Here is a 15,640-nt window from a genome sequence, read left to right as displayed (position 1 = left end):
AGCAGTCAAGCGGACACGGTCGATGGCAATGCTGGCAATGCTGGCGGGAGCAATGTATACATTGAAGTGATGCTTTCTCTCAAGCAGAGGCTTTTCGCACAGTACAAGTAGCCTATTTCGTCAGGAATGTGCCGTCGTATGGTTTGACGGCTTCGGACAGGCAGCCACGGACTGTTGTCTCTGGGCTGTATTTGATCAGGCAGTAGCTCTTTATACGAGCATAATGCAGAATACAACAGGGGTGTGGAGAGGACCGGGGTGGAAGAAGAGTGGGTGGCACGGTGGGTATCATCATGGCGCAGGAATTCACACGTGACGCAAAGGCGCGGCGCGCCATGGCGGCTGGGTGCCAGGGTGCCAGGGTGCCAGGGTGCGTGACGAAAGCATCCGTCCATCAACTGCACCCCTCTCACGTCTCTCTTCACCGCCATACCTTCTTTCGACTACCTTTCTTTCTTCGATACAGCCTCTCCCTTTTGTTCCGACCTTCTGCATCGCTCCCGCGCTTTCGCCCACGACGACCTCGCCGCTCTGGAGCCCCTCCTGCCTCGTATCCTTCTCCGCCTCCTCCGGCTCCACGTCCACCAGCTCTCCCGGCGCGCCTTTCCCAAATGTGCACAGCATCATAGATCGCCGGCATTCTGCTGCCTTTGAGCTCCCTTGCCCGCTGCCGCCGTCGCTGCCTTTGAGCTCCCTTGCCCGCTGCCGCCGTCGCTGCCTTTGACCACATTTCCACCATGCGGCCTCTCCGCCTCCTGCTTTCTCTCGCGTCCAGCGTCATAGCCATAACTCTACTATTATACATCAGCTTCGGCGCCCAGTCTCCCCATCAATCTCCAAATGTCCAGCCGACCGTCAAGAAGAGCAAGCTACGTGCTCTCTTCTCCTTCACCTCGCCGTCATCGCTCTTCCCCCCCTCCGCAATCATCAGCCTCACCGATGACAACTCGACCTTCTTCCTCGCTCGCCCTGCCGCTTTTGGACCACTGCTGCCCTCCAAAGGCCTGAGTGGTCAGCTCTGGATTGGAAGTGGATTTGGGGATGATACAATGGGTCGCGGTGGCATGGCTGCCGGAGCCGAAGGTGAACTTGGCTGCAGCGATGTGCCAGGATGGAGTGACGCCGATCAGAACTCAGCCAGCTCTGACGCCCGTGTGGATCCCAAGCGGAAATCTCTCGGTACAACAACTGCGAGTGATGGTACATCTAGCTCCAAAGCCGACAAGCTAAAACGAGACAAAGAGCCAGAGCTATCAGACGAAGCCAAGTCAGACGACAATGACGGCACTGACGACCACCTCCATCATCCGCTTCCGAACTCGGAAATGCCCAAGGAGCATGGATCAGTTGAAGGCGTCAAAGCCTCCGAGCATGCAGATATTCAGTCATTACAAGAAGGAGCCGAAATAACAGGGAAGATTGTCCTGCTGAGCCGTGGTGGCTGCGGCTTTTTGGAGAAAGTCAAGTGGGCTCAACGGCGAGGAGGTGTGGCCCTCATTGTGGGTGATGATGTCCGAGGAGGTGCTTTGATCCGGATGTACGCCCACGGAGACACTTCAAACATCACAATCCCTGCTTTGTTTACTTCACATACCACTGCCCACCTACTTTCATCCCTGATACCCTCAGGAGGTCTGATGGAGGACCTATCTTCGGAAGATGCTGCAAAACCGGGTATCACTGGAGCACGTCAACCGCCGAAGAAGAACGATGGATCACCAGGCAAAAAAGGAAAAGGGGACCGTCCGACATTTACACGCACCGCTGAAAAAGCAGTGCATACTTCGAAAGCTAAGAAGCAGAGCAAGAATTCTCATCTAACACCGCTTTCTAAGGGTGTCGATGAAATAGAAGAGCGCGTTGGGTGGTTCCGCTCGCTTCTTGCAGCTCTTGGGCTTGGAAGTGGTGGCCATGCATCGTCTTCAGGAGACAGCAGAAGACCGCCAAGCAGTGGAAATCTGAACTGGGTTCAGGTGGAGGATTGGACCGATGATGTCCCAACGAAGAAAGCAACCAAGCCTTCACGCATCGCGAAGCCCTTGCTCCAAAAGCCCACTGCGACCAAGGCTGCTGATGATTTTGTCATTGGTGTTCAAGACTGGCGCGATCCCGACCTACTACCGCAGACAACAGCTATCAACCACCGCCCAGATGCGAAGAAAACGAAGCAAGAATCGGAGCCCCTAGCAGGTGGCAATGTCATGCCTGGCAGCGGAGAATATGAGAAGGAAAGCAAACCTCATCCCGGCGGCTCTAATCCGGACGAGAACGATCCAGGTTGGCTCAGTAGCTTCCTTGGTGACCATGGCGATGATGACAGCTCGCGGCCAGTGCCGTCAAAGAGGACCAACGAGTACCACTTGCCACTACACACGAAAGCAGCAGAATCCAACGCCCACACGAAGGATGAAAACGATAATACAGGTGACACCGAGCCTCACGAGGGGCTGTGGGTAACTCTCACGCCCACGAATATGTCTTCGAGCCCCTTCTTCGATACACTATTAGTCCTCGTCGTCAGCCCGCTCGTTACTCTTACAGTCGTCTACGCACTTCTGCTTCTACGTTCCCGTATCCGCCGCCGACGCTGGCGAGCACCAAAGTCTGTCGTCGAGAGACTGCCCGTTCGCACGTATCACACGATATCAAGCGACGCCAACTCCGGGTCTTCTCCCGCGACAACACCAGCATCATCTTCACCAACCACTCCCCTTCTCCAACATTCACATTCTCGAAGAACCACTTCGCGCCCTCGACCGCGCTCTCGCACCACCTCCGAGGTCCCCGCAAGCTCCTCATCCTTCCACCAACCACATCAGCGTCCAACATCCCCTGAAGAAGAAAAGCGGGAAGCCGGCCTTGCAGAATGGCGACGCCGTTACGGTGGTCGCCAAAAGGAGTGCGTCGTCTGTCTCGAAGAGTACGTGGATGGCGTAAGCCGTGTCATGAGCCTCCCTTGCGGTCACGAGTTCCACGCCGAGTGCATGTAAGTTCTTCCTCACCCCCCAGTGCCTTTTCCAATCCAATCCTAACGAAAACAGAACACCGTGGCTCGTAACCCGCCGCCGCACCTGCCCCATCTGCAAAGGCGACGTCGTTCGCTCCCTCTCCGCCTCCCACCACGCGCGCCACGCCTCCCCCTCACCGGCCCCTTCTCTCTCCCGCTCTCCATCCCATCTCTCCCTCTTTCGCGACGACCTCTCGGACACAGACGTCCAAGCCCAAGCCGCCCAGACCCGCAACGAGTCTCCCTCCGCTTCTCTACCCGTCCCTGTCCCGGGCTTCGAGTCCCATTCCCGCGCCGCGTACGAAGGCTTCCCGGAGTCGGACGTCGAGGCAGCGGGTTGGGCCGAGGACGACGACGAGCGAGACCGCGGGCACAGGAGCGACGGCGCCGAGAGCGGTGGAAGCAGTATCCGCACCACGATTTGGAGAGGCTTCGAAGCACTCCGGGGCGCCGGGGTGGGGCTGACGAGGAGAGCGGGGAGGGGAGGTGCGGATCGGGATCGCTGATGGGAATCTGCTGAACTCACCGACCCCGCTTGCGCACAGCGCTTTATTTGATACCAATGCTTTTTCTTGTTTTTTGGCGTTTTGGGGAGTGGGGCTGGGCTGGGTACGGTAGGGTTGGGGGATTGGGTTGGGTTGGGTTGGGTTGGGACGCGCCAAGTGGGGTTTTTCTTTTGTTATTGGGTTGGAACGGGAGGGCAGGGGAGAGGGGTGTATATAGGTTAGGAGGAATGGCAGTAAAGTTCAACTCAGTATCATTTATGTCTCGGGGCCTGAAGCTGTGGGAAAAGCATTCACGAGGTTGAGTTCGTGAGTATTTGCGCTACCTCCATTTTCAGCGTGTTTTTGGACACGGAGGGTGACGACGTAGAGGGCACGCGTAGTGGGGGACCTGGGAGGGCAAAGTGGTGCAAATACTCCCCGATCGAACCGTGTAAGTTGATTTGTTCCGGGACGAAAAGGGCCCCGCCGCTTTGGCGAAGAAATCCTGCATATACTTACGCATCTAACCGCGCGAATTGGGACTTAGGTGGACGTGGAGGGGGACGGGGTTGGGCTTTGTGGGGAAAGTAGTGCGAAATAGTCACTCACAGATTTTGACCGTATAGAGTTAGTTTTTCAGTGGATGGAGCGGGGACGCAGAGGCGTACGTGGAGGGAGGGGTGGTGGTTTTGGGGGAGTAGTGTTGCATATACTCACGGATCTAACCGCGCGATTGGTTTTCAGGCTAACGCGGAGGGGGAGGGGAGGGGAGGGGAGGGGAGGCAAGGAATGGCTGCGCTGCGCTTTGCGGGAAAGTAGTGCAAATACTCACGGATCTAACTGTGTGAACCAATTTTCTGATAGACGTCGCGGGAACGCAGAAGCGACGTGGAGGGAGTCTGGTTTGGAGAGTAGTGTTGCATATACTTACGGACCTCGCCGCGTGAAGATCTCTAGTAGATGTGGAGGGGGGCGAGTGAGGGGGGGCAAGGACGGATTGAGTTTTGGGTAGATATAGTGCAAATAGTCACGGATCTAACCGCGCGATTGGTTTTCAGGTGGAAGCAGATGGGACGCAGAGGGACACGTGGAGGGGGGCTCAGAGGGGGTACACTTTGCGAACACGTGGTACAAATACCTCCCGATCCAACCGCGTGATTGGTTTTTTTGGATAGACGCGGAGGATGATGTTAAGGGAGACTTGGAGGGGGCCGCAGAGGGGCTGTTTAGGGAGAGAGTGTTGCAAATACTTACGGATTGAACCGTGTGAATTTCAATTTTAGTAAACGTCGCGGAAAACGTAGAGGGGGCATCGAGGGAGTAAAGTTTGGGGAGAACTGTTACAAATACTTACGAATCTGACCGCCTGAATAGATTTTCGTTAAGACGTGGAGGGCAAGAATGGGGCAAGGAGGAGACGCTACGTAGTGTCTTTTCAGCACAGGAGTAGGAGGTCAGAAGCCCTAGAGGATAAGGATCGAATAAGCTGGTTCAAATCTGGATAACCGGGTGCGGTTCAGACGTTATTGTACGGTTCTGGAAGTTGAGTGGACCCATTGCGTCGTGTGTAGGTGCTGTTTAGACGTTGTTATACTGTTGGCACTGATGAGGTAGTTGGGCTTGAGTATGTATAACTCGATTCGCATCATCGATTTTAGTATCTGCAGTCCAGGGTGTCCTCCGAGTTGCGACATCTAAGAATGTCTCCTGGAACTAAAAGGTCAATCAACGCAACAATGCAACATCAGAATCCAAAAGCTAACTTGATCCAGATCTGGAGTAAAAGAAGTAAAGCAGGCACGAAACGTCCAAAATCAATGAATCCAATTGCGGAAACTCTAATACAAAGGACTAAGTGAAAACGGGAGGAATAGCAGCAAAGAGCCTCCTCCGTAGCCATATACATGATTTAAAAATTAGAGGTGCCTTTTCCAGTGAAAGGAAAAGGAAGTGAAGGAGAGGCAAGACAGGTATCGATAAGTTCACGTGACCCTTGAACTCCGTCGAAGAATTGAATTCCATCCGCCCCGTGGGGTTGGTTACAAGCGCTAGAAAGAAGTGGATATGCAGAGGGAGGAATAATGGTACGGCTTATGAAGTCCGAGCGGGTGACGAGGTGAAAAGGGGGTTGGTGCAAGCGGTTACATGACGTTGCAGCCCCGATCTCGGTCCTTCGAGTTCTTTACGGAGAGAGCCACGCGCGCGGCTTCTGTGAAGGCTTCGTTGACGCCGCGGTTCTTCATTGCGGAACATTCTGGGGGTGGTTAGGTGCTGTAGTATAGATGTTTCGTGCAAGAGCTCAGATGATAATGACGAAATCAAGGAAAAGCTGGAGTGGAAACTTGTGAAAGCTCTTACCCAGATACCGTAATGCTCGTATCCTCTCTGCGACCTTCAACCCCTCGTCGTACATGATCATCGGTTTCTCAGGTTGGGGGTTCTCGTCGTCATCGGCGTCCTCGCGCCGCCGTAGATCGCACTTGAGCGCGACCAGCACGAGCTTGACGCCAGGGCAGTTCTCGGCGATCTCGCCAACCCATTTCGTCTCTACGTTTTCCAGCGAGTCGGGGGAGTCGACCTGTCCGCCAACGTGTCAGCAATCCAGACATATGTAGGTTGGCATGCCAGGCATGCTGATTGACCCCGGCCTTCGTCCAGGGATGTACAGGACAGAGGCATTTACGCTGAAGCAGAGCATTATGGCGTGTGTGTCATCGTAGGACAGGGAGCGCAGGCGGTCGAATTCCTCCTGGCCGGCTGTGTCCCAGAGGCTGAGCTCAACGTGCACATTGTCGATGTATATGTCTAAGTCGGGTCAGGACGGTGCCGCGGAATTAAGGGTGGTAGAAGTTGTTGTACCGTGGACATAGTTCTCTGAGAATTCTAGTTAGCTGCGAGTAACGGCGGACGACGAGGGCAGGTCGAGCCATGCTCACCAAAGACTGTAGGCTCGCTGAGGCAGCGCAGAGCGGTTAATACGGCTCCTAGACAGCAATTGAGGGCGGGCCGTAACTCACTATACTGTGGGAAAGTATCTTGGGCGCTATCGTTAGCGTTCGTCTTGCGCCGGAGGCTCTGGGAGAAGGTACCCGCGTGTGAAGACATTCAGCAGCGACGTCTTGCCACAAGCGCCGTCGCCTCTACAGAGCACATATCAGTCGGTGCGGATTGTACGAATACAAAGCTGCATCACAGGCCGAGGGGAGACGTACAGAAGCACGAGCTTGCGCTGCACGGACTTGGTTCCACCACAGAGCGGCATCGTGAGAGCTGGCTGGGGAGGCCGGGGGAGGATCGGGGTCGGAGGACGCCGTGGGGAGGGCGGATAGGCCTCTCTCGCAATGCGCGGGCGGCGGGTGCACAAGTCGGAGAGAAGCGCAGACGTTCGCAGGGCGCGGGCGCTGGGCGGGTGGTGATGATGAGACGGGGATGGTCGGGGGGGCCCTGGTGGTGTTGCAATCGAGAGCTAAAGTTGGAGCCGGTGCCACGCCCGCTGCCTCTCCGCTGTCCGTTGCCTAGCTTCAGGCCTGGCCACGGCTTCTCCACACTTACAAGCGACACTCCGCCCGCCAGCTGCCTGAACCGATGTGGCGCAGCTGCTATCACGGAACACTCCGGCACTTCATTTGTCCCGTTCACCCTTTGAGTTGCGAGGATGAGCTGTGAGGGGCAGCATCATGGACGAGCATGGACAGTGCACGGCTAAGACAGACTCGAAGCGAGCATAGATTTGAATCAGGGTATCATTTGACAGACTGCGCCCAGAAAGCAGTCATCCAACTCAAAGAAAGCTGTCCTCCGGCTACTCCTTAGAGAACAGGCCACAGTCATAACGCACTACCATTCCCATTCACACCTCGTTCTTGATGTAGTTTCCCCGAGAACGCCCCAGTCGCTCGCTCAGGTCCATCTCTCCCGTCTTGCGACGAACATCTGCCATGAACTTGCGCCCTCCGTCCGACTTCTTGTGCGTCTCGTCCTCCTTCGCATCCTCGTCCTCGCGCTGCCGGACCCTGTCCTTGCGCGCCTGCTCCACTGCCGCAGCGTCAGCCTGCATCTTTGCCAGTCTCTCCGCCATGTCGTCCTTCCGCTTCGTTGGAGGCGGCGATTGGGAGCGTGGGCGGCCGTTGTAGGGTTGGCGCGGTGGCGACCGAGAGCGCTTGCCGTCGTTGTAGCTTTTGCGCCGCGGCGAGGGCGAACGCCGGCGGTAGTCCCGATCATCGCGAGCAGGACTGTCAGATCGACGGCGATCATCGGAACGGCGTCGGTATGGAGACCGAGAACGTCGACGCTCGTCTGAACGTCTCTCGCGCGGCGACCGCGATCGTGACCGTCGTCGGTGATGGTGATGGTGTCGCTCCTTGCGATCGTCGTCGTGCCTCCTACTCCGTTTGCGGTCTTCGTCCTTCCGCTTGTGAGCAATGCGAGGCGCCTCCTTCGAAGCCTTGAGCATCGCCTCCATTTGCTGTTTCTTGATGATCATCAAAGGATCGTCGCGGACTTTGACAGCAGTATCCCTGGCCGAGTTTGCGTTGCTGATGACTCCCTCTACGGGGGCTGCCGCGCCCTTCTCTAACGCCTTTCTCTCGTCGTTCTTGAGGAGCTGGTCGATGCGCCGCTTGCCTAGCAGATATCCTTCCATCTCCTCCGTTGTGCCGGTCTGCCCCTGCGTGGGTCCGGAGTACATCCAGTCCACCCGGTTGAGCCTGGTCTTCCCGCCATGGGCCTCCTGTAGTTTTTGAAGCTCTTCAATGGCCCTCTCCTCTTGCCGCTCCTTCTTGAGCTTGTCGATCAGCTTGCGCTCTTCAAGCGCCTTGTGCTCTTCATCGTAGACTCGCTTCTGGTTCTTCCACAGATTCGGATGCCAACTTTTCTTCAAGTTGAGGTCACCACCCATGTTTGCGGTCGGGCGATTGCGGTGGAGTCAGATGAGAGCGAAAAGCGACAAACGGCGAGGGTGAAATGTGCAGGGTGGCAGAATGGTGAGGTCGTGGAGAAACAGTTTGTGAGGTGTGGGTGAAGGGGAGGTGGCGGGCGAGGTTGGAAAGTGAGGATCGGTGGCGCGCCAAGGAGCAGGGCGGGCGGGCGCGGGGGACTGAATTCACCGTGGGCAGATCGTCAAGCAGGCAACAACGACACCCAATCCCGCACTTCCAACAACCTCACCCACCAATACTCTCGCTCATCGAATAGCCCCTTCGGAGCTTCAGCTTCATTTCTACTTACCCCCCTTCAATACCGCAGCTCGGGCTCATAGCTGCAACCATGTCGGACGATGATGATTTCATGCAAGACTCCGACCAGGAGGAGTGAGCTTCCCGCAACCTAACACTATACATAGCTCTACCTAGTACTAATCCATGCAGATATGACTTCGAGTACGAGGATGACGATGAGGAGCAGGGCGGAGATGTGGATATCGAGAATAAATACTACAACGCCAAGCAGATGAAAGGCGACAATCCCGAGGAGGCTGTGGACGAGTTCCTCGGCGTTCCTGCGTTAGAGGAAGAAAAAGGAGACTGGTTGGTAGAGCCAGTATTGCCTACAGTGGACACAAGCTGACGACACTCGCAAGGGGTTTCAAAGGGCTGAAGCAGGCGATCAAGCTTGAATTCAAGCTGAAGCGCTACAACAAGGTAAGTGCACTGCATTATCTGCCCTTTCCGGCCGTGCTAAATATACTCGCAGGCCGTAGAGCATTACCAGGAACTGCTCACCTATGTCAAATCGGCTGTCACCAGAAACTACTCGGAGAAGTCGATCAACAACATGCTCGACTTCATAGAGAAGGATGCGGAAGACGCTGATGCACACCGATGCATGGAGAAATTCTATGCGCTGACACTCGAATCGTTCCAGAGCACCAACAACGAGCGGTTATGGCTCAAGACCAACATCAAGCTGGCGAAGCTTTGGTTGGAGCGGAAGGACTACCGGCAACTGGCTGATAAGGTCCGCGAGTTGCACAAGTCATGCCAAAAGGAGGACGGCACAGATGACCCCAGCAAAGGAACATACTCGCTCGAGATTTATTCCCTGGAAATTCTCATGTATGCGGAGACGAGGAATACCAAGCGCCTAAAAGTAAGTGGTTCGTCCGGATATTCAATTTGGACATGCATGCTGATTGTTGCAACTGCAGGCCTTGTACCAGCGCGCCCTCAAGGTTCGATCGGCCGTGCCGCATCCCAAGATCATGGGCATCATTCGCGAGTGCGGCGGCAAAATGCACATGAGCGAAGGTAAGTAGTGCGCATAATGTTGCTGGGTCAGACCCTAACAGTGCACAGAGAATTGGAAGGAGGCTCAGAGCGACTTCTTCGAGAGCTTCAAGAACTACGACGAAGCCGGCTCTCTGCAGCGAATCCAGGTGCTCAAGTATCTCGTTCTCACGACTATGCTAATGGGTTCCGATATCAACCCATTTGACTCACAAGAGACCAAGCCCTACAAGACTGATCCTCGCATATCCGCAATGACGGATCTCGTGGACGCATACCAGAGGGACGACATTCATAGCTACGAAAAGATTCTGCAAAACAACAAGGATCTCCTTGCAGACCCGTTCATCGCCGAGAACATTGATGAGGTCACGCGTAACATGCGCACCAAGGCGGTTCTCAAGCTCGTCGCGCCATACACACGGTTCACGCTGGCGTTCATCTCAAAGCAGCTGAAGATCTCGCTTCTGGAGGTGCAAGATATTGTGAGCTTCTTGATCGTGGACAAGAAGCTGCACGGGAAGATGGACCAGCACCACGGCACGGTGGAGGTCGAGAGTCACACAGACATGGATCGGGTGCAGGCGATGCGGGAGTGGAGCGCGGCAATTGGATCGCTGTGGGCCACAGTTCTCAACGACGGCGAGGGCTTCAAGTCGGACGAGAGCGGAGGCCAGTACTCGTCCATGGGCGGCGAAGGGCAGGCATCACAGAGGATGAGCTGGAACCCCAATGTCGTCGGGCCCAAGGCTGGCAAGGCCAAAGGCAAGGGTCTCGCGGGCAGATTGCCGAGCGCTGGGAGCAAAGGATGATGTGCGCGGATGACTTGCAGCGAGTGGCACTCGGCGGCGGAGCGCGGGCCAATGGGGACGTGTATGGGGGCTTTGGGCGGACAGGGCAGTATCACGATACCGTCATTTGAGGCTTTCCAGACTCGAAGCGTTGAGACCTGCACCCGGGCTGCGGCCAGGGCAGTCTGGCACCCGGGCTGGTGGCACTTGGGAGGCGTTTCCTTTGGCATTCCACACAGCGGTCTCGGCGGCGGTTGGGGCCGCGTTGGTCGGGCGCGATGCTTGGTGGGCGCTGGGGCTGGGGCGAGGGCGACGTGTATGTAACCTGGCTTCGTTTTCTCGACGACGGCCGCAGAAGGAACCGCGGTTGCGGGCAGAGCACGACTTGCAGCCTATCGCCGTGAGCGCAGCCCCTGGCGAAGCCGGGCGATGCCGTCGCTGGGCCTGGGGCGCTGGGGGCCTGGGGCGCGATCGCGCCGGGGAAGCGGGAGCGCGTCCCATTGCCAGCGACCTGGCGGCAGGCTCAGCACCAGCCAGACGGGCCAGACAGACAGGCTCGCATTCCGACTTTCTTCTGCTGCGGCGCGAATCATGGGCGTCTGCACGGCGCAGGGTGACAGACGACGGCGCTGCTGGACGCCTGCCGCGGCCACTGGTGCGCCGTGTCGTCGAGCGTCGTGCCTTGCCATGGGCGGCGCTGCTCACTGGCCGCACGTCGTCGCCGCGCCAGCTGTCCTCGGCGGCTGCGGCCAGTCGTCTTGCGCCCGCCTCCCGCTTCCGCCGCTACTGCTCGCCCCGAGCGTGCCGGCCGTAGCGCGAGGGCCGTGTGAGGCCGCACGGCGTAGCGCGAGGTCGAGGCGTCGAGGCGTCGAGGCGAGCGCGCGCCGATGCGAGGGTGACGGTGCAAGGCCTGGTGCATGCCGCGCAGTGAGTGTCGATAGCAGTCACGTGCCCATGTCTCGCCGTCTCGCCATCACGCCCATCCCGTCTGCTCCCACACCACGCCGCTCCCCACCACAGGCCCCTTGCACAGTCCATCGTGAGAGGACGCAGCCCCCGCCCGCTGCGATCCATCGAGCCCTGGCGGCGCGCGCTGCAGGCCTCGCGCGTCCTGGCTGCTCGCTGCAGTCCTGGCCGTCCTGCTGCTCTGCTGCCGCAGGCTCCTGGGCTTCCTCTGGCTCCTCCCAGCCTGTGTGCGCCTGTCTCCCTCTTGTGCCCCATCGCCGTCTCACGGCGCCCTCCCAGCCCGCGGTGCTCTGGCGCGCCATTGGCCGCGACCCAGGACTCGCGGTGCAACGACGCTGGCCGTTTCAACCCGGCAGGGTGAATGTGTTGCAACACGCATTGGTACCTGGCAGCAGATTCAATAAGACGGGCGCCCCCAAGCACGCCGCTGCTCGCTGATATATTGGCGTGCCCCTGGGGGACAAGTGCGTATCACAGCAACGACGGCCTCCCGCCAGCATACTAAAGCCGCCCTCCTCGACCGCGAAAGCTGCGTCTGCGAAGCCTTTGCGAAGCCTCTGCGAAGCCCGTCTGCTGTGGAATCGCCAGAGCCTGCCCGCTGGCCGCCCGTCCGTGACGCCAGTGCCTCCCGTGCTCGCTGCTCGCCGTTGCGTGCCTCAAAACACCATCGTGAGGCCCAGTATCGACTGCCTGCCCCATTGCTCCCGATTCCCTGCTGCCCCGCGTTCTAGCGAGCATGAGTCGGCCGGCGGTGCTGTCGTCGGCGCGCGCCCAGCACCTCTCGTCGCATTCCTCCTACCCACACCACCCGCCCTTCTCTGATCCCGCGACGGCCGCATCGCTGTCGTACCGGCTGCCTCTCCGCCCGCCGGAGCATCCCGCCCAGCATCACCACTTCCACCCGCACCCGCACCCACACCCTCAGCTCCACGCCCCGCTCCACATGTCGGGCCCCCCGTACATGCCCTCGGACGAGGAGCTCGCCCACCTGCAGAAGCTGTCGAACGAGTACGAGCCCCAGGTGACGGTCGGTGCTGCCCCGCTATCGCTGTGAGGTCGTCGTCTAACGCTGCGTAGGGCCCGCTGGTCGGCGAGCGACAGTCGAGCAGCGCCATCACCACCGAATATGCCAATGCCGACCCCGTCTACCGCACCAAGACAGCTGTGAGTGCCCTTGCCCTGCTCTGCCATTGCCGTGGCAGCTCGCTGACCCCGCCAGGCGCTCCCGTCCAAGTACTCCCACTACCGGACGTGCAGAGGCGACGGCCACTGCGGCTGGAGAGGTACCTAAGCATCGCCTCCATCCACGGACCTCACATGGATATTAAGCTGATACACGTCGACAGCTATTGCGTTTACCTACTTCGAGGCCCTGCTCCGCGTCGGCGACAAGAACCGCTTCCTGGAGGAAGAGACGCGGCTGCGGTCCCTGCGTAACCTCCTCAACACCATCGGCTTCCAGGAACACCTGTACGAGGACTTTGCCGATGAGTGCTTCGACCTCCTGCGCCGCACCGGGGCGGCCATTCCCGCCGTGGACGACAGCGCTGCCACCGAGCTGCTTGCTAGCTTCAACGACGTCGGTATCTCGATGGCCATTATTACCTACTTCAAGGTAAGTTGTCGTCAATGCACTCAGATACCGGAAAGCTTTATGACATGATCAATTGCTAATTCTCGCTCCAGCTGTTGACGAGCGCCTGGATCCAGACACACCCGGACGACTTCCAGCCTTTCTTGGAATTTGGCCAGGACATCAAGCAGTACTGCTCCACGCAGATCGAGCCCTCCATCTGTGAAATTGACCACATCGGCATGAGTGCGCTAGCAGAGGTCCTCGTCAAGCCCGCCGGATTTGCCATGGAGGTGCTATACCTCGACCGATCGCCGGGAGACCAGGTCACCGAGTACAACTTCGATCCTCTGGGTCATGACGGCCTGCCATTGCACAATCCCCCTACGATGCGACTACTCTACAGGCCGTACGTACCTCGGATTGCTTTATGATGACACATGCTAACTATTTCCAGTGGTCACTACGACATCCTCTACAAGATCGAGGATGTGCAGTCGCCCATCGTCTCCCAAGCTCCCCTGCACGTCAACTTGGCAGGCTACACCGACGACTTCGTCCCGATGAGCAGAGGAATGTCCGACGTGATGACTCTGATCCCTGGCCTCTATCCCACCGGCATGGGGGGCCAGAATTGGCCTTCTGTCAGCTACGACTACCAGCCGACTCGTGTTCCTCAGCCGCAAATGGCCCCAGTGTCATCGTACGCTCCAGTGCCCGTCTCTGCTCCAAATCAGGAGTACACCAACCCCGTGCACCAGAACGTCCCTCTCGACCCACCCGTGAACATGCCACTCAATCCTCTCATGGCGAACGAGTCGGCTCGCGGAGGTCCATTCAGGCCGTCAGTCTATGAATTGGAACCTGGCTTTCACTCCGGCCAAGCACCGCTCCAGTTCCAGACGTCGATATTCCGGAAGTAGGTTTATCATTGGAATATTTTGGATCAACACTAACCTCATTAGCTCCCACTACAACACAGCGCACTTCTTAAATCCTGATTTCCAGCCCGAGGAGTGGACGCCGGACTCGGAATATGTGACGACAAACCGCTCCCGGCACAAGTCGACGTCGCAATAAAAGTTCCCATCTCTCCCAGCCCTCTGGGACTGTCTAGTTCGGTTCAAATAGCAAAGAAACGATAAAACGGCTCCCGGGAGGCTATCTCTGTACCTTTTAGCGAAACTAGGCACGGCGTTCATCGAGCTCTTTAATTTGTTCAAGCCAAGGTTGCGAAACACTCCGATGACGCCCACGACTGTTGACGAAGTTTGACGATTTCTCTCAACTGCGAGCATCATTCAACTCTCACATCATACCCAATTATACCTTACGTCCCTTCTGCTGTCACCCTAAAACGATTTCTTTTCCTCACAACGCGCCTCTGCTTCGTACTCCAGTATGATACGCAGCTCCCCAACTCTTTACAACCTCCATCAACTCTCCGCATTTGGGCGGGATCACAACATTCTGTCATATTTTACGAACCAGACTGCAAAAAGAGGCTTCTTGTCACCCGCGAGGATTGAAACGACTTGTCACGACTTCACATCAAAGAGTATACTGCCGCAGGGTGCCCGACGTTACTTAGAGTTGAGAATCCTTATGTTGCTTTTCTGTCTGTCTTCTCATATCATGCCCCCTCTCTGCTCCCCTAATCTTTCTCTTTTGACTCTCTTCGAATGCGTTTATGCACACTACCCCTATCTGGTAATTATGCTACAATTGGGTTCTGTCTACCATCGTACCTTGCTTCGGCAAATCTTGATGGCGTTGCTTCCCTAGCGGTGCTGTGCTGTGTCATATTGAGCAGTCAAGTTTCCTGCTACTATCTTTTCCACAGCCTTTGCCTGGACGTTTTCTTCTGACAGGCTTTTTTTGTCGAGGCCCCTGAATGATGGTGTGTGTATTGGGTTTCGGGGTCTCTGCGTGCTTCTAGGCACGTGACAGATGGGGGTGGGGGTGGATGAGTGGGATTTCGCTACCTGATGGCCATGCGAGCAATACGCGCCTAGGTCGAATCACCGAGGGAGTGGATACGATGGTGGACTTCTTTTCTGCGGTGGACTGCTTGCTTGTAGAGGAAATGGGTGGGCTGTGGGGATGTGATGAATGGCTGGGGACCGAGGTTGGGATAGGTTTCTCCCTGTCTTCACGAACGAGTCGACTCGGCGTCATTCACTTGCGAGACTGGAGAACACTGCGGGCTTCGCCATGGAGTAAATCTCGCCTAGCACTAGCACAGCTACATGTTCCGTCCTAGATTGCTTCGACGCAAACAAGCAAAACCACGGGAGATAGACTGAATGCAACAAACATGAATTAAAAAAAAAAGGTACCTCTTTTCAAGCGTGATGTAGAGAATTTCCCCGCCTTTCCCACGAATAAACCCCACACATTGGGGTAACGGCTGGCAAGTGATTGGTTTGTGAGTGGATTGGTTGGTTTCAAGCTCATCAAGTCTTCCCGTACGTCCAGTTTGATCCCCAACCCAACCCAACCGGCCATTCTGCTCTCCGAAGCGCTTTTTGGCATCCCACCGACCCCGTCCTGCAGAAGAAGCTCAAAGGTCCAAGAAGCAGCGGTGGTTTTTA

The 15,640-nt window shown here is 57.1% G+C and overlaps 9 protein-coding genes across 9 annotated transcripts; 5 read left to right on the top strand and 4 right to left on the bottom strand.

Moving 5' to 3' along the window:
• The first annotated feature begins 413 nt into the window (after nt 1-413).
• On the top strand, nt 414-3,603 carry BDZ99DRAFT_465329 (uncharacterized protein). Its single transcript, XM_033720518.1, has 2 exons — nt 414-2,986; nt 3,042-3,603. Exons 1-2 carry the CDS (start codon nt 738-740, stop codon nt 3,511-3,513), a joined length of 2,721 nt encoding a protein of 906 aa, XP_033574424.1. The 5' UTR covers nt 414-737; the 3' UTR covers nt 3,514-3,603.
• Nucleotides 3,604-5,152: 1,549 nt separating this feature from the next.
• BDZ99DRAFT_80287 (uncharacterized protein) lies at nt 5,153-5,517 on the bottom strand. The gene is made up of 2 exons (XM_033728912.1): nt 5,256-5,517; nt 5,153-5,199 (listed from the first exon to the last, which is right to left on the bottom strand). The coding sequence occupies exons 1-2, from the start codon at nt 5,396-5,398 to the stop codon at nt 5,187-5,189; spliced, it is 156 nt and encodes a 51-aa protein (XP_033574423.1). The 5' UTR covers nt 5,399-5,517; the 3' UTR covers nt 5,153-5,186.
• Nucleotides 5,518-5,633: 116 nt separating this feature from the next.
• Nucleotides 5,634-6,754, bottom strand: BDZ99DRAFT_392370 (uncharacterized protein; the record flags this gene model as incomplete). Its single annotated transcript, XM_033715783.1, has 8 exons — nt 5,634-5,746; nt 5,851-6,070; nt 6,176-6,297; nt 6,352-6,366; nt 6,429-6,445; nt 6,510-6,527; nt 6,582-6,632; nt 6,705-6,754. The coding sequence occupies 8 exons, from the start codon at nt 6,752-6,754 to the stop codon at nt 5,634-5,636; spliced, it is 606 nt and encodes a 201-aa protein (XP_033574422.1).
• Nucleotides 6,755-7,206: 452 nt separating this feature from the next.
• BDZ99DRAFT_465327 (uncharacterized protein) lies at nt 7,207-8,519 on the bottom strand. The gene has a single exon (XM_033720517.1). The coding sequence runs from the start codon at nt 8,387-8,389 to the stop codon at nt 7,343-7,345; it is 1,047 nt and encodes a 348-aa protein (XP_033574421.1). The 5' UTR covers nt 8,390-8,519; the 3' UTR covers nt 7,207-7,342.
• Nucleotides 8,520-8,630: 111 nt separating this feature from the next.
• On the top strand, nt 8,631-10,579 carry BDZ99DRAFT_80176 (PCI-domain-containing protein). Its single transcript, XM_033728911.1, has 6 exons — nt 8,631-8,801; nt 8,859-9,017; nt 9,071-9,131; nt 9,184-9,579; nt 9,638-9,737; nt 9,786-10,579. The coding sequence occupies exons 1-6, from the start codon at nt 8,758-8,760 to the stop codon at nt 10,526-10,528; spliced, it is 1,503 nt and encodes a 500-aa protein (XP_033574420.1). The 5' UTR covers nt 8,631-8,757; the 3' UTR covers nt 10,529-10,579.
• Nucleotides 10,580-11,098: 519 nt separating this feature from the next.
• BDZ99DRAFT_523069 (uncharacterized protein) lies at nt 11,099-11,911 on the top strand (the record flags this gene model as incomplete). Its single annotated transcript, XM_033725769.1, has 1 exon — nt 11,099-11,911. The coding sequence occupies one exon, from the start codon at nt 11,099-11,101 to the stop codon at nt 11,909-11,911; it is 813 nt and encodes a 270-aa protein (XP_033574419.1).
• A 32-nt stretch (nt 11,912-11,943) lies between these two features.
• BDZ99DRAFT_80171 (uncharacterized protein) lies at nt 11,944-12,273 on the bottom strand. The gene has a single exon (XM_033728910.1). The coding sequence runs from the start codon at nt 12,209-12,211 to the stop codon at nt 11,975-11,977; it is 237 nt and encodes a 78-aa protein (XP_033574418.1). The 5' UTR covers nt 12,212-12,273; the 3' UTR covers nt 11,944-11,974.
• Nucleotides 12,274-12,434: 161 nt separating this feature from the next.
• BDZ99DRAFT_392995 (cysteine proteinase) lies at nt 12,435-14,126 on the top strand (the record flags this gene model as incomplete). Its single annotated transcript, XM_033715822.1, has 7 exons — nt 12,435-12,500; nt 12,551-12,637; nt 12,693-12,756; nt 12,820-13,088; nt 13,160-13,455; nt 13,504-13,965; nt 14,012-14,126. 7 exons carry the CDS (start codon nt 12,435-12,437, stop codon nt 14,124-14,126), a joined length of 1,359 nt encoding a protein of 452 aa, XP_033574417.1.
• Nucleotides 14,127-14,287: 161 nt separating this feature from the next.
• BDZ99DRAFT_80163 (uncharacterized protein) lies at nt 14,288-15,141 on the top strand. Its single transcript, XM_033728909.1, has 2 exons — nt 14,288-14,807; nt 15,032-15,141. The coding sequence occupies exons 1-2, from the start codon at nt 14,448-14,450 to the stop codon at nt 15,059-15,061; spliced, it is 390 nt and encodes a 129-aa protein (XP_033574416.1). The 5' UTR covers nt 14,288-14,447; the 3' UTR covers nt 15,062-15,141.
• Nucleotides 15,142-15,640: the final 499 nt, after the last annotated feature.

Source organism: Mytilinidion resinicola, assembly GCF_010093595.1.
Source record: "Mytilinidion resinicola strain CBS 304.34 unplaced genomic scaffold BDZ99scaffold_14, whole genome shotgun sequence".
NCBI classification, from domain to species: Eukaryota; Fungi; Ascomycota; class Dothideomycetes; order Mytilinidiales; family Mytilinidiaceae; genus Mytilinidion; species Mytilinidion resinicola.
Note: the sequence above shows the minus strand (reverse complement) of the source record. Positions and strands in the feature narration are given on the sequence as shown.